We start from the raw sequence: 23,163 nt of genomic DNA on the forward strand, positions 1-23,163 counted from the left end.
ATAAATCCCAGCATCAACTCCCCATTTTCACATTTAGGACACTTCCAACCGCATAAACAATATTAAGGGAGGGGAAAAAAACCAGACAGAATCCCTGTTCCTTCTCTTCAGTCCAGTAAATGGTTTTGTTTGGTTGTTTGGCTCTTTACTTTCATGCGGGGGGGGGGGGGGGATGGGGATGTCTCACTATCCTGGAACTCACTATGTAGACCAGGCTGGCCTCAAACTCACAGAGATCCACCTGCCTTTACCTAATCCCAAGTGCTGGGATTAAAGACCTGTGCCACCATGCCCCACCTAAATACATGTATTTTCTTTTTCAACCATCTAGTAATCTGTAACCCAAACCTCACCTAACAAGGAACTGTGGTGGAATTGTGTTCCCCAAAATATTGTGCACCCTAATAAATTTATCTGGGGTCAGAGACAGAATAGTCACTAGATACAAAGGCTAGAAAATGGTGGCACTCACACCTTTAATCCTAGCATTTCAGAGGTAGAAATCCCTCTGGATCTCTGTGAGTTCAAGGCCGCATTGGAAACAGCCAGGCATGGTGACACATGCCTTTAATCCCAGAAAGCAAGCCTTTAATCCCAGGGAGTGGTGGTAGAAAGCAGAAAGGTATATAAGGCATGAGGACCAGAAACTAGAGGCATTTGGCCTGGTTAAGCTTTCAGGCTTCTAGCAGCAGTTCAGCTGAGAGCCATTGGGATGAGGACACAGAAGCTTCCAGTCTGAGGAAACAGGACCAGCTGAGAAATTGGCACAGGTTAGCTGTGGCTTGTTCTGTCTCTCTGATCTTCCAGTGTTCACCCCAATACTTGGCTCCGGGTTTGATCTTATTAATAAGAACTTTCTAAGATTCCTACTACAAGGAATGCTGACATGTCCCAGAGAAATTTCCTCGCTCCATCCCTCCAAACCTCAGTTTCCTGATGAATATGAAGTGCAGGCTCTGAAGACGGCAACAGAACTCGGTCTGCCCACTTCAAAGCCACCAGCCCGGGCTCCCTTTGCGAGACCTGTCTCTTCTCTCATCATACGTCAGTAAACTGGCACGGGAGCTTACGAGGCATTCTCTTAAAGGACAGACACCTAGGATATGGCAACTGCTATGACTCAAATGTGCTCCCTCCAAAGTACAGTGCTGCCAACGTGGCAGTACCAGGAGGTGTCCCTCCAGGAGGTAACGGGGCCAGAGGAGCCCCTTGTGAAAAGCGGCCTTTTAAAAGAATCCTTGAACTAGCTTTCTCTTCTCTCTCTTACCTCTCTGCCACGAAACACAGTGCAAAGTCCCTAAAACCTTGCCCTGGCTCTCCGGCCTTCAGAACTATGATAGATAAATGTCCGTTCATTATGACCCAGCCTGCGGTACTGCCCTCAAGCAGCACAAATGGACCAATAGAAAAACCTTTCGGGAAGGTGACACTGTTAAGGGTCCCTAAAAAGAAGGCAATGGCACCAGAGAGCAAGAGGAAGCCCTACGAGGGGGCACAATCTACAGAGAATGAATCTGCTTTCAAACTCCCCAAAATGCAACTTCTAGGCCAGGAACTATAGAACTCAGATCAAAGGTTTCCTTTCAAATGCCCACTAGATGTAAGTGATTTATTATGGGATGGGAACCAACTTAGTCACCACAAAAACTAATGTGTAGCCTCATGAATGAACAAGCCTCTCAACTAGGAGGAAGACGGTCTACTTTTCACGGGCATCTCAGAAAATAAATAATAATAATAATTAAAAAAAAAAAACCTGGCAAATCATTCCCATGTTTCCAAAAAAGTGGGAGAGGCCAAGAGAAGATGAGAACAACGTATCATACTTTATAACAGACAAAGACCACATAAATGATGAAAGTGATAGTCAGTGGTATGGGATTGGTCTTCATGTGAGCTATTAAATTCTTTAAAAGGTACATTGGGGAGAGGCAATATGCCCAATATATCTGCTACTGCAAACAGAGATTTATGGTGAGGTTGTTTCTGTAAAGAAATCCAAGATGATCCAAAGAGAGCTGAAACATTTCCAAAAGCACAATGCACTTTACTGGGGTGGGGTCTTATCGATAACCGAAATTAACAAACCTTATCTTATGAAAGAGAAGACAAAAGACATTGCCCTGGTGCCCCCACAAACACTTAGCCCTGCCGTAATCTGACTAAACAAGGAAAGCTTCAATTAAATCCACGCTATTCAGGCCTAAACTATTTTTTAGAAAGATCCGACTATGCATCCCTCCTCCATCACTCCCAAATGCTGGGATTACACCCATGCACCACTGCACCCTGGCTAACGTCCTTTGGCAAAGGGACAAGTAAGCAGGGCTCCGGAGTGTTGTCAGGACAGCGAAATTACCATGCAGGAGACTGCTGTCGTGGGGAGATGTCAGTATGTATTTCTCCCAACCTCGAAGCATCCACAACAGCAACAATAGTTTATTCACAACAGTGAATCTGTGAGTTACAGATTCTGAGTGACAATGTCAACATGTTCTGACACCTGCCACCAATTCACTGCTCTGATGGGAAGCTGGTAAATGAGGGAAGACATGAATGGAGGGGAGATGAGGGGCATCTCTGTGTCTTCTGCACATCTTTGTTGTAAAACTAAAAGCACTCTTTAAAAGACTATCTCCAACAGCAGGCAGTTAGGTGAATGCCAAGGCTACCCTGTGAATTTACCTCTGAAAGTGTTCTGTGCAGCAGGGAGTTCTGGTTTTTCAATCTATGAGCTTCGTCCACAGCAAGAACACTCCAAGAGAAGCTGTGAAGAGAATCCGCTTTCAGCTTTGTGCAGCTCACTCACGTCTCACAACCACCTCACTGTGACGCTCCAGCTATCGTTAGACAGACGAACCACTAGCCTGGCCTCAGAAACACGTCTGAATCCCCTCCCCACGGAGATGCAGCCGTGGGCATGGACAACAGCTGTGTAAGGGGGTACGTGCAAGGGGTTCCCCCAAGACAGAAGAGATGGCAGGAAGGAAGGAAGGAGCCAAAGCCAGAGAGAAAGGAAAAGCCATTTATAACCACGTGCCAGGTACTGAACTTGCAGTCTGAGTGTTTAGTCCAAGAGAACTTGGTGACTAGACACAGGGAGATGAAGCTGGGGAAGGCTGGGTGATTTGGTCAGGCTCACAGAAGTAGCAGTGAGATTCAAACCCATTAGAAAACTTAAGGAGACGGCTGTGCCACCGCAAAGAGGGGATTTAATGAGAAGTTCTCAACGGGACCAGGCCCGGTGCCTCCTGCCTGTTGGCCGAGGTCCTCAAGTGACCACTGCAGAGCGTGATCTGTTGTATAGCAGGTAGCAAGAGCAACTGATCAGCGTCAGTCACCAAAGCACATACACGTGCACACATGCACACATTTCTACACTGCATGTGTCTTACTGTGCAGCTCAAGCAGGCCTCGAATTTGCAATCCTCCTGCCTCAGCCTCCCAAGTGCTGGGTCACAGGCACAGAGCACGACTACGCTTTGGCTACAGAAGCACATTTTTTCTTTTTCTTTTTTTTTTTAAAGATTTATTTATTTATTATGCATACAGTGTTCTGTCTGCATATATCTCTGCAGGCCAGAAGAGAGCACCAGATCTCATTACAGGTGGTTGTGAGCCACCATGTCGTTGCTGGGAATTGAACTCAGGACCCTTGGAAGAGCAAGCAGCGCTCTTAACCTCAGCCATCTCTCCAGCCCAAGCACATTTTTTAACACATACTTTTGGGAAACTGTTGTAAACCTCCCCAAATATGGTAAATATTTATGCATGAATATGTTTTAGGATATATTACTTAAAACGGCAAAAATTGAAAATGACTTAAATATCGAATAATAGGCAATAAAATACATGGCTATACAATAAGGCATATATGGTCACTGTAATACAAATGATGGCTGGGTGTGGGGGAATACAACTGAAATCTTAGCACCTGGGAGGCAGAGGTAGAAGATCACCAGGACTTTGAGGCCAGCCGTAGCTGTACAGCAAAGCCAGCCAGGGTTACATGTAAAACACTGTCTCAAAAAAGTAAGTGAATAAAAACCAAACAAATAAAACATAAATATGTCCTTGAAAATTGAAAAAAAAAATCAAACATAAAGTAAAATGTAGAACATATTAAGACTGTTGGTTTTGCTAGAAAGCATTATGGAATATTACATTATATTTTCATTTTTTACACTGATTTATGAGGCAGGGCCCACGTGTGCCACAGTGTGTGTGTAGTCAGAGGACAACTGGCAGGAGTCGATTCTTTTCTGTCCCAGGTGGGTTCTGGAATAGAACTCAGATCCTCAGGCTTGGTCTACCTAGGAAGATTCTATCTCAGACAGACAGACAGACAGACCGGCAAACCATGGGAATCAAAGAAAATTCCTCAGAACTTAGAGAAAGACCTCATGCAGAGGTTGGCCTACGAAAAGGAAGTCTTCTCCTGAAGGTACAGAAGAAGAGGAGAAGGAGGAGGACAGTCCCATCAACGATGGGGAGCTCGGGAGCCTGCAGATGGGGAAGGGCTGCGTCCACAGAGAGCACAATGGTCCAGACTGAGAACGTGTAAGGTCCCCACAGCTGGACAACGGTCATGAGAGGAAATGCACCACTGCCCGTAGTACAGAACCTCCACACACAGGTGGCCTGGGTCCCTGAAGGAGACACATTTTTATACATGCAGATCTCCAAAAATACTTATTAAATGAAACACAGCTACAGGAAAGTGAATGTGGGCACATTAAAAGTGGGTCATGGGCTGGAGCGATGGCTCAGAGGTTAAGAGCACCGACTGCTCTTCCAGAGGTCCTGAGTTCAATTCCCAGCAACCACATGGTGGCTCACAACCATCTGTAATGAGATCTGGTGCCCTCTTCTGGCCTGGAGGCATACATGCAGAACACTGTATACGTAATTAATAAATAAATCTTAAAAATATATATATTAAAAAAAAGGATTAGACAGACACTCGAGGGTCAGCTAGTCTGGAGTATGCCCCACAATGGCAGAAAGAAGAGTGGGAGATAAAGAGTCAACTTGCACACATAGGCAAACACACACACACACACACACACACACACACACACACACACACACACACACACACACACACGGGAAGGGCAGGCAAGCAGGAAGACAGACCACTTGCTGGGGTACTGTTAACTCATGATGGGTGGAACACTTACCTAGCATGTGCAAATCCCTGGTTCTAATCTCTAGTACCCTCCATCAAATACAATTCTATTAAAATACACAAAAAGGAAAAAGAGAAAAAAACATACATTCCTCTCATGGAAAAGATAATACCCTCAACTTAAAGATAGTATCTTTACTTAAAGGAAACAAAGCACTAATCAGAAGTCCTAAAATCTACATGAGCCATCAATACTTCAAAACAGGACAGACGCGGGCGAGGTGCAGAACACCACAGTATGGACGGAGCACACGACTATGGTTCACGCAACAGTTCCTGGGGCAGTACAGCCTACTCACGATTTCAGAAATGAGGCATCCTTCAAGCAAATCTGAAAAAGAAAGACAGAGAAGTTAAAAAAAAAAAAAAAAGGTCAGTGCCAGGAAACTCCAGTGCCGACAGGCTACTTCTGTCTTGGTAACTCTCTCCGCGTACAGCAGTCCGGTCCTGCCCCTCCTTCACCGAGGAAGACATAAAGCTCTGAGCATCCTTTCTAAGTCCAAACCAAAGGGAGTCTGGCTAAGGGGAAGGTCTTCGTCTAACAAGAACTTCCAATGGGACTGTAGCTAAGTGTGCTGGCTAGTTTTAAGTCAACTTCACACAGGCCAAGCATTTGGAAGGAGAGAACCTAGTTGAGAAAGTGCCGCGCCCCCCCACCTCCCCCCCCCCCCCCCCCCCCCCCCCCCCCCGCCCAGAGGTGCCTGGGCAAGGCTATGGGGCGTTCCCTTGACGGACGATGGATATGTGTGGGGTTGGGGGAGGCCAGCTCACTGTGGGTGGTGCCACCCCTGGGCTGTTGGTCCTGGATTCAGTAAGAAAGCCGGCTGAGCAAGCCACGAGGAGCATGCCAGAAAGCAGCATCCTCATGATCTCTGCATCAGCTCCTGCCTTGAGCTCCTGCCCTGACTTCCCTCAGTGACGGAATATTATGGAATTATGGAAGTGTAAGATTTTAATAAACCCTTCCCTCCCTGTGTTCCTTTTGGTCATGGTGATTCATCACAGCACTGGAAACCCTGAGGGATTGCATGTCCTCCATGCCTGTGCTCCAGTTACCAGACAAGAGCCCCTCTCCTCAGCCCTTCTGGTCATCAGCCAAGAGGCAGCCCGGGCGCCACCTCTGAGGCCACGCCCCATGAAGCAGCAGGAATGAGAGGGAAGGAAACTAACCAACATTCGGCCCCATAATCCTTCGCTTCTCCCGTCACAGAGCCTCTCTGAGAATGTGAGGAAGTGTCACTTCCCATCCCGCAGACCCCCGGAAGTACGCTCTGTCTAAACAGAATTGTGGTAGCTTTAACGACTTCTTCGGCCCGGGTCAGGAGTCCTTGCTAGGGAAGCATATGGTTACCTCGTAGGTAGTCAGCAGCACGTGAAAGCCAGTCCCCTGTTGTAGGTCTTGCTGAAGGTGGGCTCTTTCCTCCTTGTCACCAGTGTATGTCACACAGGAAAGACCCGGAGCAAATCTGGGGCAAAGAAAAGAGATGAACAGAGCAAATGTTAGGTTCATGCGACAGGGTGGGTCACCTGGAAAACTACACTTGATGAGACAGCGCATTGTGCACACAGACCCTGGGAGGCCATGCGTCCAGAAAGAGTCCTGGGGACGCCAAATCATGCCCTGGGGTCGCTGCTAAGCCTCAGGTAAGGCACTGATGTAAATGGTCACACACTGGTGTCAGGTCAAAGGAAAATTTTCCCACATTAGTCACTTCCTACATCAGTAGGAGAAGGATGGCTCTCCTTCAGTCCATGAAATGTCACTAAAAAACGAGGACCGGCCTTTGAACTGTCACACAGTAGCAGTGACACCTGGACCCTCCTGTGCTGGACGCCGTGTCTACCTGCCATGTTTCAATTCAATTTCTAGAATAAATTCATGAATTGTGTAAGGCACTATTATTTTATTATCTTTTCTACACCAACCATTAAGCAATGCAAAGAATAAAATGTCATCTAGTTTACTCTGTACCTCTCCATCTCTTCTTTCCAGTTGCTCAAAACAGACAAGGGACAAAGAATCAGAAAGGGCCCTTCATCGTTTAGCCTTCCCACCAAGTAAACGAGGAGAGCAATAGTCTGGAACACAGAAAAAAAATGTCAGTTCTGATCCCAGTTCCGCATGAAAAATAACCACAAAGTCCTCACAACCACCAGGAGGCGTGCGCACAAACACACACACACACACACACACACACACGCACGCACGCACGCACGCACGCACGCACACACGCACGCACGCACTCATGCACATCTATGTGTAACTTGTCTTACAATGAAATTATGTACTATCTTTTCCGTGTTAGGGAATCAAGGAAGCCTCAGTAAACTTGCCAAAGGGATTTAAGGCATTCAGTTACTTAAGTAGTTAATAAGCTGTGAGGACCAGTATTTATGTAACTGAACCTCTAATGCAAATTAAAAAAAAAAAAAAAACAGGAAAGAATAGAAATCAAGGAAAACAAGGAACCTGGCGGGCGAGGTCAGCTCAGCAATACTCTAAAATAAAATACCAGCCATGCCAAGACATGACCGTAAAAATGGCCCACACGTGGTGGCTGTCTGTGCTGGCTGGGCTCACCTGATGAGGATGGGTCCTCCTTCCTCAACCCCTCCCCTCTTCCCCTACAGCTTTCCTCCCTTCTACATGTACGTAAGAGTCTATTCTTTTGGCTGGACATTCTCTGAGTGCCAGTTTTATAACAGCAGACAAAACTCCTTGCTTTCCTGGAATACATACTGTAATACGGAAATCCCAATAAATTACCCTCATAAGTGAATGAAAGTCTTTGTAAAGCCCAAAGCCTTCCTTCAGGACATGCATACACTTCTGAAGAAAGTGGGGGGTCGGGGAGACATGAGGAGATGCTGTGCCCAAACGCTGAGGTATTTTGGGGTGGGAGGGCAATCCTAAACATAAAACCCTAAGAAAGCCACATGCCAAAAGCCAAGATTTTATCAAGGTTTATCCACATAGCACAGTAAGGGTCCCCCACTCCTCACCTATAAAACACTTAGATAAATTAGGATATTTGCAAAACATAAAACACGAAATTGCAATGGCACTATGTGACTAACGAAATTCACACTGTGTGAGCGGCAGAGCACTGCTGTGCATGCCCATGGCTGGAATCTGGAGGAGAAGCTACGGGTAGCCAGCTTTTAAAAAGTGCTTGCTTTATAGCAGAAATAACCTCCTCCTAAAATCGTCTATGTAACTGGACCTCTCAGCACAAACTGCCCAGGGCAAGCTTCTCAGAGTGACTTAGCTGCACCAAAGCTGGTTTCCTTGGCTGCTCTCAAGATGCCACTTGAGAATGTGTATGTCCATCACCACACAGCAGATAGGCCAACTAAACAAGTCTGTAGTCCCGGGTGGATTCTAAGAAGCATTACATAAAGAAAGAACATTGATTCTACATCATTTCCTCCCGAAAACTGGACATACCTTGACTCATTCTATGAGGCTGGAGCTAAGCCTCATAAGAAATATTACAAGGGCACACCAGACCAATATCATCTCCATGCTATAACTGCAGAACTTCTAAACGAACTTACCACACCGGATTTGGAGGAGGCATACTTGGGGGAAGTTAAGGACTGAAAGGCAAAGACCAGCAGAGCTTGCTCTGAATGAGGTCAACGGGACAACGGCTGGGACCAAGGGGGCACATGGAGAGGCCTTCGCTGATGCAAGAGTCTGTTAAGGCTGGGTCCTAAAGGCAGCCAGGCTACCCTCTCCAGGGCATGCTGCTCTCTGAGTGACCCCTAGATTGATGAGCAAGGTGTGCCTGCCTTAAATGAGGTAGTCTCCAACCTAAGACCAGGCTAGCCTAGGCACAGCTTCAGACTGAGCCTTTTTGTATGAACAGGGTGAGTCTTGGAAGGGGCAGTTAGCTTCTAAAAGGACCAATAAGACCCCTGACTGTCCCTTACGGTCACTGTGAAACCTCTCTGGATCAGTAAATGCCTATCACATGGTTTTTAATCGGCTTGCCTTTGCCGTGTATACTGACGACACTGACTTCAATGTTCTTTAGATTGGTAAACCTGTGTGATTAACCATGTGATATGATGTAACTGGACTCTCGATCAACCCAAACCCACAAATGACATGTCAACCAACCCAAGGCAGTTTTGCTGATCAGCCTGACAGCAGCGTCACCTTCCTGACAACACCCACCACCCCTGACTCCCCAGGTCTTGGGCTTTATGCTGCCTCCCTCGGGCCATCCGTTGGCTAAGTGAATTTGGAAACCACAGGGTACTATAATTCACCCTACGCTATCCTGAGAGAGACCCAGAAAGCAGGTACCACATAAAGGACTGCTAAGGTGGTTGAAGTCACCTTGACGCTGGGGCAGGTAAATTTCTTGTCTATAGAGAAAAGCCCCAGATCAGGCCCATTCACTGTTCTCCTAATTAAGGCACGTCTTCTCCCAGACACATGTTTAAAAAATAAAATAAAACAGCAAAACAGGTCAAACCATGGTGGTGGTACAATTTTTAAAAACCCAAACTAGAAAGAGCAACTCGAAGACCGCATGTTCTTCCCATGTGACTTTCTGTATTCCCACCCTGGGAAGAAGCAGGCACTGTTGCCGTGAGCGGGTAAAGATGACCACGAGTTGTGTGGAGGTGAACTGGGCTCCCTCCACAGCAGCATACCTGGCAGGTCTTCCCCAGGCCCATCTCATCCCCCAGGATACAGCCATTTTGGTAATGGAAGCACTGGGCTAGCCAATTGACTCCCTCCAGTTGATAAGAGCGTAGACGAACGCCTAGAAAAACAAGACAGAAGCAGTCAGAAGAACTGAGATTTCAGCAGGCTTCGGCTTCTAAGACGGCCTCAGCTCCCACACTCCCAACCTGACCAGGCCTAGCACTTGCTCACTTTCCAGCTAATTCTTTTTTTTTTTTTTTTGGTTTTTCGAGACAGGGTTTCTCTGTATAGCTTTGCGCCTTTCCTGGGACTCACTTGGTAGCCCAGGCTGGCCTCGAACTCACAGAGATCCACCTGCCTCTGCCTCCCGAGTGCTGGGATTAAAGGCCTTTTGAAATAAAGGTAGGGTTGCAAGATGGTTATAAACAACTTTTTAAAACAAAGACATGATCGCCGTTCCTGGAACAGGTCCTTCAGAACCATTTGTAGTTAAGGTTACAGGCAGGACGCAGCCCAATCCTTGAGGAATAGAGATTTAATCATAAACAGGAATGAACCTAGCCTGTCTTTACTGTAAGTTGACTTTTAAGCCTAAGATGGAGGCAGGCTGGCTCTTCAGCCCGTCTCCTCACAGGGCCCAGCTCTGTCTGGTCATGTCCACTCTGGACTCTCCCAGGTGTCTGTCTCTGCCTCTGGCTATGCTCTCCCTTTTGTCTACAAACCCTCTCCTCCAGCACACCTAGGAGTAGTCGCGTCCTTCCTTGCTATGTCTTTGGTTCATTCAGGCGGGTCGTGGGAGCTGGACAGGGTGTGGCCTAGCTGGAAGAAGCGGAGGAGTGCACTGGGGAGCGGACCTTGAGGGTCCCAGCCTGGTTCCACCTTTGACCCAAGCTCACCTGCGCCACAGGTGCTGACCCCCAACTCCTACCGCCACCGCCGGGACCCGCTCCAACTACCAGCTTCCGGCAGCGGACTGTATATCCGTATCATATGTCAGAATAAATCCTTCCTTCCTCCCTTATTATTTTTCTCAGATATTTTGTCACGGAGGTAAGAAAAGCAACTCACACTGGAAACTGGTACCAAGAAATGGGGTCACTGCTATGGCCACTCTGGACGTGTGGTCTGTGGAACAGGTTTGCAGGAGGGACTTTGAGAGCCTAGAGCTATGGCTTTAAGAGCCCTAGTGTCCTGTGAGCAGCGTGCTGCTGGGCACCCAGAAGACCAGAATGCCAGCAGGAATCCGGGAGTGCAGGTCAGGCTATGGGGGTGGGGTGGGGGCAGTGATGGACAAGACTCTACCTGGTGCACGCTGGGAGATTAACTGAGCTCTGTTCTGTCGGGGTCCTGATGCTGAATTCAAAAGTAATGGATTAAAATTTTTGTTGTTTTGTTTTGTTTTTCGAGACAGGGTTTCTCTGTGTAGTTTTGGTGCCTGTCGCTCTGTAGACCAGGCTGGCCTCGAACTCACAGAGATCCGCCTGCCTCTGCCTCCCGAGTGCTGGGATTAAAGGCGTGTGCCACCACTGCCCGGCTGGATTAAGATGTTTAACAGGGAGTTTCAACACAGCCTCGCATTTAGGCTGTGGCGTGGACTCTGCTTGCTGCTTTCAGTCAGATTTACAGTGAGAATTGAGAGAGAGAGGAGTTGCACAAACATGGAGAATGTATACTTTGGGCGCACGAACAAAGTTAGAGTTGTAGATAAAAACAGAAGACGGTAAACCTGCAGACGCCTCCAGGGTATAAAACTCAAAGCCTGTCTGAAAAACTTCCCTTTTGAGACCATCATCCCTGCAGATGATTAGAAGACTTAAAAACTTTCAAACAGGAGAAGAAGGCACCGTAACGTTTAACATACAAAGTGCTCTGGTCTATACTGTCAGCTTGAAAAGATGAAGAATCAAACGGCTTTGAGCTACCTCTCTGGGGATGTCTGTGAGGGGTTTTCCAGACTAAGTTCATCGGGATGGAAGACCCATCCTAACTGCCAAACAAAATGAAAAGCACTAGTGATGGATGACTGCAGGGGAAGAAGAAGAAGAAGCCAAGAGATTCAAAGTTGCTGGCCCTATGGATGGAGCACAGGAAGTCCCAGCAAGTCGGGTCAGTCTCTGGATGCTAAAAAGAACGAGGAAATGTGTTTCCCAAAGCACCTCCAAATAGGACCACAGGCCCACTCAGAAGTACTGAGTTCACATTCTCTTCAGACGCCATGGAGCATACACCCAACGGAAGGCCACCAGGCAAGCCCCGAGATGTGAAGGAGCTGATCACAATACAGTCAAGTTGGGAGCTGCTGACAGAGATGTAAGAAAGAAGGTTCCGAGCCTCCTGCAAAGTAAACAACACACTTACGAGGAAGCTTCTAAATAATCCACCGCAGAGGTCTCAAGGGAGAGAACTACACTAATCTGAATGAAAACCGAAATCTATTAAGGTTCAAATGTAAAATCACAAACGCTGGTTGTGATGGGAGGGAGGCAAAGAGTTTTTAGGAGCTGTAAAGAGACCACAAGTTCTTTTTTCCTTTTTAATTTGTACATACGTGTACATGTATGTGTGAGTGCAGGCACATGAGTGGTGGAGTTATTGCAAAGGTCAGAGGACAACTCTCAGAGCTGGTTTTCCAACCACACTGCGGCATCCAGGAACTGAACTCGGGTCATTAGGTCTTGTGCATGCAAGTACTTTACCCACTGAGCCATCTTGCCGGCCCAAATTCTTACATTTGACACCAGAATCAAGCAAGCAAAAAACCTATCTATCTGATAAATTTGAGCAAAACAATTGTCTTGCAAAAAGAAAATCCTATTATCTAGAATATAAAAAGAACTCAAACATCAAGTGGGAAAAAAAATTCAAGTTAAAAATTGGGCAAAATAAGCTGGTGGCGCACGCCTTTAATTCCAGCACTCAGGAGGCAGAGGCAGGTGGATCTCTGTGAGTTCGAGGCCAGCCTGGTCTACAGAGTTTCAGGACAATCAAGGCTGTTATACAGAGAAATCCTGTCTTGAAAAACAAAACAAAAACAAACAGAAGAAGGCGTTGGGGAACAAAGAGGCAAAGCAATAGGGACGTCCACATTCAAACCACTACAGACATCACCACAACTATTAGAATGGGGGGGGGGTACAAACATTGGCACTGATGCTTTCTTTAAATATGCAACCAGCCCATGACCCAGGCACAGCACTCCCCAGTGTTGGTCAGGGAAATAAAGACTTATCTTCACATCAAACCAGTATATAAATGGTCTCAACCCTAGGGGGAGACGGGCAAAAGCTAAAAGACTGGGAACAATTCACATCAATTTTGGTGTAGAGATGGTAGACAGCCTGTGGTAAATCCATGCTGCTCACCAAGGAGAGGGAGGGGGAGGGGAGGGGAGGGGGGGGAGGGGGAGGAGGAGGAGGAACAGAATAGTGGGGAACGTCCACCTCCAGAGATCACACACCATGCGACAGGAGTCGTGTGTCGCTTAAGACTAGTTAGTGTATGTCACTCCTCAAAGTGACAAAATTACAGAAACCGAGAAGACGGGACTGGGAGGTAGCTCAGTGGCAGAGTGCTTGCCCACCTCAGCAAAGCCATAGGTTCAATCCCCAGCACAGGAGGAAAAAGAGGAAGGGAGGGAGAGAGAGGAAGGGAGAGGGGGAGGAGAGAGGGAAGAGAAAAATTGGAAAAGGAACGGAAGAGGCAGAAGACAGTGGTCGCCAGGGATCAAGAGGGCGGTGGTAAGGAAATGAGTCTTGCTATCAACAGGCAAGCGGAGGAGCTTACGGCAGTGGAATGCCGTGGATCTTGACTGGGTGGACAGATGTCGACACCTAACTGACATCTTAGTTCGCAAAGTCAGCATCCCTGGGGAAAACTGGACAACAGCACTCACATTTAAGAGTCAAGTGCAAAGACAGAAATTGCCCTAAGGCATTTAGACAGACATGAGTTTAATGCATAGAATTAGGTCACCAATAAAGTGTCGAAAGGATGGAGGAGTGGCCTTGTGGTTAGCATGTAGGTAGAGTTCTGAATCAGAACCACAGAACTGGCCCACCATCAACGTGGCTGCCTCCATGAACAAGAAGACAGAAAACAAAACAAAACAGGCCAGTGCACCGGCAGCTCCAACAACCAATCACCTCCCACCTCGGTCCATGCCAACGCAGATGCTCCACATCCTAACCAAAACCCACAGGTAAGAGAGAAACCAGGAGTGCACATCAATGCCACTCCAAGCTGTTTGTGGCTGGCCTGCTCCAAATCACACGCTTGCTTCCATACAGCCAAGTCATGACAGAACCATGGGAACTGGGACATACCATGTGTTTTCTAACCTCTGGGGTCTGGGTTGGTCTCTCTCTTGTCCCCAGGTAGAGGACCAAAGTGACGGAATAACCAAACCAATCAACAACAAAAAAATAGGCCTGTATATTATCACACCCAAAAAGCCCTAAGGTGCCTTTTGAATATAAAGATAAATAACCAAATGTCCACCATTACTAGTAACCAAATAAAGATTCTGGTAAACAATAAAATAGCCATTTTAACTTCTCAAATTAGAAGTTACCAGTTGTTGCTCAATGTAAGGAAATGTACAAACATTTTGCCCTCTGTATTCTAAACACACTACCTAGAGGATTTAGACATCTATAGCTGTGGAGGCCCACAAAGGTTTCCTAGTGAGATCTGAGCTTGCTTTACCCAGCAGGGCTGCATTAGAGGACTGCCTGACCATGTGTGTGATCACTAGGTGATCAGAAAGGTGTGCACTGGGCTGTGCTAGGGGGAGGTCTTTGCTCCACCCCTTGGCATTCCTATAAAAAGCCCTTTAGAAGAGACAAAAAGAGCCAGTGGATAACAATCTAGGCCCTCCTGAGGCTATCCTGTGTTTCTATCTGTCTCTCTCCCCTCTATATTTTTATCTAAATCTCTTATCCCTCACTCAAGAGTACCCTGGAGGAAAAAGTGGGAGCTGGTCCCCCACACATAGCTATGGCCCGGAGAGTTGGCTCAGGGGTTAAGAACACTTGTTGCTTTTGCAAAGGACCTGGGATTCCCAACACCCACATGGTGGCTCACAACTATCTGTAACTCCAATCCCAGGGGATCCAATGTCCTCTTCCGATCTCCATGGGCACCAGGCAATCATGTGCATACACATAAAAGCAGGCAAAACACTCATACACATAAAATGATAAAATTAATATTAAATCCATAACTAATAAATATTTGGCTGTGAGAGTATCTATCAGTGTTACTTAAGAAAGTAAAAATTAAAAATAACCTAATATCCCAGAAGGGCTGCCTAAACTACAGAGCAATATATGAAATCTTCCAAAGTTATGGTTTCAATAACACATCCACATGGAACCCCAGTTTGGACCTCCCTAACCACGGTAGGCATGGGGAGGGGTGTCATACACGGGTAATAAACGCGCGGGTGTCATACACAGGTAATAAACGCGCTCGTAGGACCAGAGACCAGCAGGACAGAGGACATGTTGGCAGCAATGGGGCTGTAAACTTAAATTTCTGTTTTGTGGCCTAAGTTATTTCATGAAGACATCCTGGAAGGAAAGGCCGGAATGTTTTCAATGGATTGACAACTCGGAATAGTGCACTTCACGTTCTGGCAAACAGAAAGAGCAGCTGTAAGTTTTACTCCTCAGCAATGGCTCTGTGTGTCTGCATCCTTCTTCTCCCGTGCTAGCCGTTCATAGGCACACACCCCAAGACACGCTTCTGCCTTTGCTGCTCATCTATCCCATGCATTCAAACCTGCAACCTCCTGTCTGCCCACTTCCTTTTAACAAGAATGGACCTACGCATGCATGGCCCTCCTGGTGTGTTATATGCAGCTGTGTTTGACTTGCACACACTTCTTGGTCTTCTGCATAGTTTAATAGTCTCATTCCCAAGGCCGCTGGCAAGCACATGGGTAAGCACGCAGACAAACACTGACCAAGATGTGCTGAACATAAAAAGGCCAGTCCACAAAGCCAGATTTAAGTTAGATACACAGATGGGGGCGGGGGCGGGGGGGGGGGGGGGTAATGTGGGGAAGGTCTTTAGGGACGGGGGGGGGGGGGGGGGGAGACCTGCTCAACAAGAGGAAAACCAAGCCTGGTAATGGAAACCTAGTTAACTACTCAGAAGGAGAGAGGAGGGTAAAATAACGATAAGAGTATTTGAAAAAGCCACAAAAAAAATCATACTATTAACTAACCAGAAACAAAACACGCCTATAAGACACCTAATTATGTCTATAAATACACATATGCAGCTTTAACAAATCTCGTCTGGGCTGACAAAGCTCCCTTGCAGAGCCAAAGACCACCTAACAAAAACCCCAACACCAGACATGAGAAGCTCTCTTTTGAGTCCATCAGGGCTGTCCAAGAGACTCCCAAAGCATACAGCCCATTGCCGTTGACCTTGGCTGCCCACCCAAGGTAAGTCCCTACTGCTGAAGACATCAGGCACTCCAGAAACAGGGCCGAGGGGCCCCTGAGCTGGAACTGGTCTGAACGCCCCCTCCCTGAGGACTAGCTTCCATGGCACCTGAAGGCACCATGCGAGCTTCCAAAGGAGGGAGGCAACCAGCAGCCCTACCCAGCTGTGACTCCTGTGAATCACAGCAATGACCAGCAAGGCACAATAACCCTAAGGCACAGCAGTGGCACCATACCTTGGTGGTACCCAGCAGCTCTCTCACTGGACTTAAGGCCTGCTCAACAAGAGGGAGACCATGCCTGGGACTGGAAACCCAGCTAACTACTCAGTGCTGGTGAAGTCATGTTATTGGAGGAGAATGTACATCCACTAATTTACTGAGCCAGCATCATCCCGAAGGATCTATCAACGTTCGTCCTTCTACCCACAGATACGCGTAGTCCTCATCCCTCACCAAGGAAACCTCTCTTTGCAACAGACCTGAGACCAAGACAGAGAACCACAACCCATCAAACTGCAGGTTTGTGAACTCAGTCCCAACGGATACATCTACAAGATGCTCCTACCCCTAAGGCTCAGGGAACATTGCAGAAGAAGGGGAAGAAAGACTGTAAGAGCCAGTGGACCAGGGACTTTGCTGTGAAATTGCATCTCCTGGTAACACCAGAAGTTACAGCCATAGCCTCACCAACATAACTGTCCAAACATTCGAGAATGATACCAATGAACTGGCCAAAATGGACAGAGAGAAGCCCATGAGGCCCCAACCCTACCCAAAGAACTACCGGCAAGTGGGGAAAGCGGAAAGTGGTCTTCTCCGGGGAAGAGCACACCAATTGGTTGTCCAGTGCCAAATGGTCAGCCCTGAACACATACACACAAGTGACTTTATACAAACCGGACAAGTTTGTATAATATATATATTTAGGAATATATATATATATATATATGTATATATGTATATGCATACAATAACAATTAAGTTGGGGGGGAGGGGGAAGAGGCCATGAATTTGAAGGAGAGCAAGGAAGGGTATATGGGAGTGTTTGGAGGTAAGAAAGTGGGGGAGAATTGTTATAATTATCTCAAAAATAAATTTTTAAAAGCTGGATATAAAAGAAAAACATTGATATGAACTGCCTGGTCTAGGAGTCATCTTTCTCTTCAGCCTCATCGTCGTCTGCATCTGTCCTTCCTCTAAGCCGAAGGAAACTCACTTTTTTTTCTCCCAGACAGGGTCTCTCTATTAGGTGGTCCTGGCTGCCCTGGAACTAGCTCTGTAGACCATGGCCTGGAACTCAGAGATCCGCCTGCCTCTGCCTCCTGGGTGATGTAAAGGCGTGCGCCACCTCCTGGCAGAAAGGCACCTTTTGTTGCCTTTCCAGAACAAACCCGCACATTTTCGTGGTACTTGGCACATCGTATAAGTTAAGTGAATGCTTCTTTAAACTTTCAAGAGCAATTAGTCACTAGTTAAGAAACTGGGGCCGAGGACCCGTATTACTTTGTTTATCTGCACCCCACACCTTACAGTACGCTCTGCTCTCGGCAGCAATAGATATCGACCCCATGGTGACGACTGGTGAGCATTCTGACTTTTCGTTAAACCAGCACCACATTCCCAGGAGATACACAAGGAAAGGGTGCTGGGGGCGCTGAACAGAGAAGGCGCCGCCAGAAGCGGTGACTCCGGGTCCATCTGGGGTCCGCACACCTGGGTCTCCACACCTGGAGTCTACACAGCTGGGCTCGGAACACCTGGGGTCCCCAGAAGTTGGGTCCCCATGCATGGGGCTCGTAAGGGCGAGTGGGCATAACATGAAAGCACAGGAGGTAACGACAGAACAAACTTTTGGGGGGCACGGCGTCCAACGCTTTGAAAGTTACTGATGGAGCTGCAACAAGTGAGTGCGCATGCACGGTTGGCGGGGAAGCGCACATGGGAGGAGTTAGTGGCCGGGACACTCCAAGGCGGCCGGGTCGTCCCCGCCTAGGCCTGGGTCGCCCGGCGCTTTCCCGGCTCCCGCCCGCCCCCCTCGCCGGCCGGCTCACCCGTCAGGCCCCACTGCTGTAAGTCCTGCTCCTGCACCCGCGTCCGCACCGCCTCGGGTCCGCTCTCGGCCCGCAGCGCCCGCAGGAAGCGCGGCGAGTCACCCGCCATCCCGGAACAGGCTCCGCCCGCGGCCCCGCGCCTTCGCTCCCGCGCGCGCCGAGTGCAGCGCGCCGCCAGGGGGCGCAGCCGCGCGCGTTCCCACGCCGCGGAAGCACGCAGGTGCGGAAGGCCTCGGGTCTAGGCGTGCGGCTGTGACTAAGGGCGCAGTGACGCTGAGCTCTGACCTCCTAGCCTGGGCTCCGCGGGTAGCTAACAGCAGGCTCCAAGCTTGGCAGTCTCCGCTTTCATTTCTTATCTGTCTCCTTTAAACCCTGGGTCAGATTCTGAGCAGCTCTGCATGTATTCAGTTAAGGGGTGTATGCTTAAAAACTGGAGATACAAGGTGGATTGTATTATTACTATTCTAAGTCCTAAAATTACCTAATCTCTCTTTCCTCATTTATGACTGAAACACCAAGATAAATAAGACTAACTTTTGTCTCTTAAGATATGTTAGTGACAAGACACTTAAAAACCTGATGGCACATTCCTGTAATCTCAACACAGGAGGAGTTAGTGGCCAGGATGCTCCAGGGAAGGAGAATTGAGAGTTCGGGCTAGCCTGGGCTACATAGCAGGCATATGTCAATAAATAATAAATACCAAAGCTCAGTGGGCAGAACGCTTGCTTCGCATGCACCAAGCCCAGGGTTCGATCCCCAGTGCCGCATTAGTTGGGCATGACTGTGGGCACCTGTAATCCTAGCCCTGGGGAGGTGGCAGCAGGCAGACCAGAAGCTCAAGGTCATCCTCAGGTACAAAGCAAGTTCAAAACCAGCCTGGGGTACATAAAACCTCACTTAAAAATACATAAATAAGATGTGAGAGTGCTTTTTCTCCCCCTCAAGATTCCAAGAGTAGCCACGCAGAATGTCCATGTGTGGTAAAAGTATTGGCCATGTTGTCCTATGAAGGACCAACGCTGTCCTGCTATGTGGAAGCAGTCCTGTGATGTCTAAGGGAACTGACCCCTCCCGTTATAAAGAATTCTCCAGGAACACACAGAACCAGACCGGGGTACTTATCAACCAGATCAAAGGGGAAGTGTCAGAAACACCAAGGTCACTGGATCTCAAATCCCTGCATCCCTCTGGAATCAAGTCGCCACTCGGATTACATCTGGGTTAAAGATTAACTCAAAAAAGACGCTGTTCTCAGTGGGTACATGCAGATTCTTTTTTACAATACGAAGTACGAGTGTGCTCTTAGAGGGACATAGTGGTGTGATCTGTCCCTTACCAGTGGAGCTGAGCACACTTGTATCCCCCACCCACCCACCCCCTCCGCCTCCATCTTCCCAGTAGAGCTGTATGGAATAAATTCCTTTCTTCACTGTTATTTTTTCCATTTCCATTTGATTTTTTGGAGGCACATGGTTTCTTGAGAGTCCCCCAAATCAGGACTACGGCAGCACCTCTGACCATTCTCTTGCATCCCCAAAGGGTTGGCCTGTGAGTGTCATTGGTCACTTAACCAACACCAATGACTATCAAATGCCAGATTTCCCCTGTGCTGGAGCAAATAGAATTCAGTAACAATCCAGGCAGACAAGGCTAGCTGTAGCCTGAGGTGACCTAGTTCTCCTGAAGTGCTCTCCACTCAGGTGTAACTGGGCTCTTGTCTTCACTTAAGTTTACAATGTCTGTATGAAGCCAAGTTTGAGATTTATTGAGGAAGTGATTGTACCTACTGTAGATTTAAGCCTAGGAGTTGGAGAGGACTTGCCTGAATGTCTCAACAATAGCTATCCACGTGATTTGTGACTTGTGTGGCTTTGGGGGTTACTTTGCTCAAAAGTATCTTACACACATCTTCAGGGATTAAGCAGGTTTGAATTGGGTTAAAAACATGGTCTGACCTACTTATCTCTCTTGAAGCATTCTCTTGTGCACATGAATTGTACGGTGCTTCACAAGGATCATAGTTCAGGTTTGGAGATGAAGAAGAGTGCTGACTTAAGGCTAAGCTCAAGGCCACATATTTTGGCCTTAAGCATGGTTTAATTAGTTGTTTGATGTAGCTCTCCAGAGACGGCTTAGACGATAAAGAGGCTTGCCACCCATGCCTCAAGACCCGTTACGTCCCGGAACCCACATGCTGGAAGGAGAGAATTGACTCTCAAGGGTCTCTTCGGACTCCTCCACACACACACACAGACACACACAGACACACACACACACACACACACACACACACAGACACACACACACACACACATACACTCTGGTGCATGTTCCTCCCCTCAATTCAATAATAAATAAAACTCAAAGCGCTGGTGCTGAGCGAAAGCAAACCATGGGGCCCAGTGGGGCCCGACTGATTCTGTGGGTGGCTTTTCTGGGCCACTGCTTCCTCACACCCGTGACAGATGTGCGACTCAGGGGCTCCGCGAGAAGGATTTGGCACCGGGTCTTGATGTCTGACTTCATCCTTTCTCGAGATTCTAATCTGCTAAAGCAACGCGGTCAGCCCCTTGCCACCCAATCAAAAGCATTCTTGTTGTGTTTTGTTTTGTTTTTTAACTTAAAGTCATCCAGAGATAAGATGCTAGCTTTAAACTAAGGAGACCGTTGACACGTTGAGCCTGACATTTAAAGCACAGCTAAGAGAAATAACCGAGAAACCTGGGGTGTGCACATGAAAGTTTTACTCTGGATCTTCCAGGACATGAATCTATGGAGGGCAGAGTGGAAGCAGGGAGACAGGAGGCCGTTACAATAGCCGAGGCAGGAGATGGTGGTTTATGGTCAGCGAGATGCAGGGGAGTTATGAGTAGATACACTGAACAGGTCAAGGCTGCAGGGTCACTGATTGAGAAATGGGATGGGGAGGCTGGCTTTGGGATTCAGCCTGAGCACGTGGTAGAAAGAAGACAGAAGGAGGCATTTGGAGACTGCCAAGAATTCCCACGTGTGCTGGAAGTGCGTGGAGATAAAGGGACTCCCGTTCACTGTTGGTGGGAGCACATATTAGCACAGCCATGAAAGCGATGGGTTGCTCAGACATCTAGGACTAGAAGAGCAAATGACCCAGCAGCTCCCCTACTAATTATATAGCTAAATCAGAGGTAGTCAGTTTCAGAGCTTTCTGCACCCCATGTTTATCACAGCTGCCTTTCATAATAGACGATATGTGGACTCAGCCGAGATATCTCTCCGTGGGGAAATGCATGGAGAAATTATGGCATATGCACATACAGAGTCTATGTACATGTATATACATGTGTAACATACAGATACCTGTATACATGCACCTATGTGTACATAGATGTGTGTCATGTTTTGAGACAGAGTCTTGCTATATAGCCCAGGCTGTACTCGCTATGTAGCCTAAGCTGGCTTTGAACTCATGATCTTACTTCCTCAGCTTTCTGAGGGCCAGGATTGCAGTCACGTGCTACCACTCACGATGGACTGTCATTCAGTTGTCAAAAGAATGAAATCCTGTCCTTTACAGCAACATGAGTGAGCCTAGAAGGCTCATGTTAAACAACATGAATCAGGCACAGGACAACAAATACTGAGCATCCTCAGTTAAATCAGACACCAACAATGCTGATGTCACAGATCTAGAGAGCAGAGTAGCAGGTACTAGAGTGTTCTAGGTCCTTTTCTGTTGTTGATGTAAGACCCTAAGACCAAGGCGACATAGAGAAGGGAAGGTTTATTTGGGACTACGGTTCCAGAGGAACAGGAGTCCATCGCCAGCATGTGGCACTCACATCTTGAGCCACAAGCACAAAGAGAGAGAGCAATGGAATTAGAAATGGTGTGAGTCTTTAAGTTCTCCAAACTCTCTCCAGTGACACACTTCCGGCAACAAAAACCACAATTCCTAAACTTCCCCAAACAGCACCACCAACCTGGGAACGAAGTGTTCAAAACTGTGAGCCTGTGGGGGAGATGCTCGTTCTGACCTCCACATAGAGAAAAGGTGAAGAACCGACAGAGGATAAGTAGGCGGTTAGAGAGGGACTGGACAATGGCACAGGAAGAATCTTTAACGTTCCTTTGCATGGCAAGGTACCAGTGCTTGACAAAAACTAATTAATATTTCAAACGGACCAGTAGAAAGTATTATGAATGTTTCTAACTCAAAAGAGCTGATGTTTGAGGTGATGGAAATGCAAGTTTCCTTGTTCTGACCATTATTCATCGCATGCATGACTGAGGTATACCAACGTGTTAGTGACTTTTGCATTATGGTTACGAAACAGTGCCTGCCCCGGAGGAAGAGCCCTGGGTGAGTAATTGTTGAATGTCTGAGCCAGGTGCCTGGAAGCAATTCCAAATGTAAGACCTGTGCTTTTAAAACTTTGAGATACAGAGAAGAGGCACCACAGGTAGGGGCAGCCAAGGCACAGAAGGCTTGAGAAACTTTGCTGTGATTCTAGTGAGTCGTCAGCCTTAACTGGCAGGTATAGGAGTTCAAATGCTTTTGGGGTTGGCGCTCGGGTTATGTAATCATGATATTTGTTTTATTCTTTCCATTATTCCTCCGCAGAGGAAGGCAGGTATCTGGCATGCACCTCAATGAGATTAACGGTCACCAAATCACCCCTTTGCTTTTCATTTTGCATTTGTAACTCCTACCAAAACAAGCATGATCAAGCACAGGTCACCCACAGGTTATGTGTGCTCTCCTCTGTGTCCTTGCTCTGTGGGGTAACAGTCGTTCACTGGCAGCCTCCAGTGAGGCAGACAT

General features: G+C 47.6%; 2 protein-coding genes across 3 annotated transcripts in view; one reads left to right on the forward strand and one right to left on the reverse strand.

The window, feature by feature from the left end:
• Chd1l (chromodomain helicase DNA binding protein 1 like) overlaps window positions 1-18,519 on the reverse strand; it is a 55,964-nt gene extending 37,445 nt beyond the window's left edge. The window contains exons 1-6 of one of the 2 annotated variants that reach the window (XM_016001161.3): window positions 18,360-18,519; window positions 9,857-9,969; window positions 7,161-7,267; window positions 6,540-6,654; window positions 5,488-5,519; window positions 2,686-2,767 (exon numbers count right to left, since the gene is read on the reverse strand). In XM_016001161.3, the coding sequence (XP_015856647.1) occupies window positions 2,686-2,767; window positions 5,488-5,519; window positions 6,540-6,654; window positions 7,161-7,267; window positions 9,857-9,969; window positions 18,360-18,468 (558 nt within the window). In that variant the 5' untranslated portion in view covers window positions 18,469-18,519. The remainder of the gene's footprint in view (window positions 1-2,685; window positions 2,768-5,487; window positions 5,520-6,539; window positions 6,655-7,160; window positions 7,268-9,856; window positions 9,970-18,359) is intronic. The other variant, XM_076574631.1, reaches the window with a different exon arrangement.
• The window catches only part of Fmo5 (flavin containing dimethylaniline monoxygenase 5), a 38,330-nt gene continuing 33,431 nt past the window's right edge, over window positions 18,265-23,163 (forward strand). Inside the window, exon 1 of the mRNA XM_076574633.1 lies at window positions 18,265-18,377. The gene's annotated coding sequence lies outside the window, so the exon portion shown is untranslated. The remainder of the gene's footprint in view (window positions 18,378-23,163) is intronic.

The sequence above is a fragment of the Peromyscus maniculatus genome, chromosome 6, assembly GCF_049852395.1.
Source record: "Peromyscus maniculatus bairdii isolate BWxNUB_F1_BW_parent chromosome 6, HU_Pman_BW_mat_3.1, whole genome shotgun sequence".
In the NCBI taxonomy this organism is placed as follows: domain Eukaryota; kingdom Metazoa; phylum Chordata; class Mammalia; order Rodentia; family Cricetidae; genus Peromyscus; species Peromyscus maniculatus.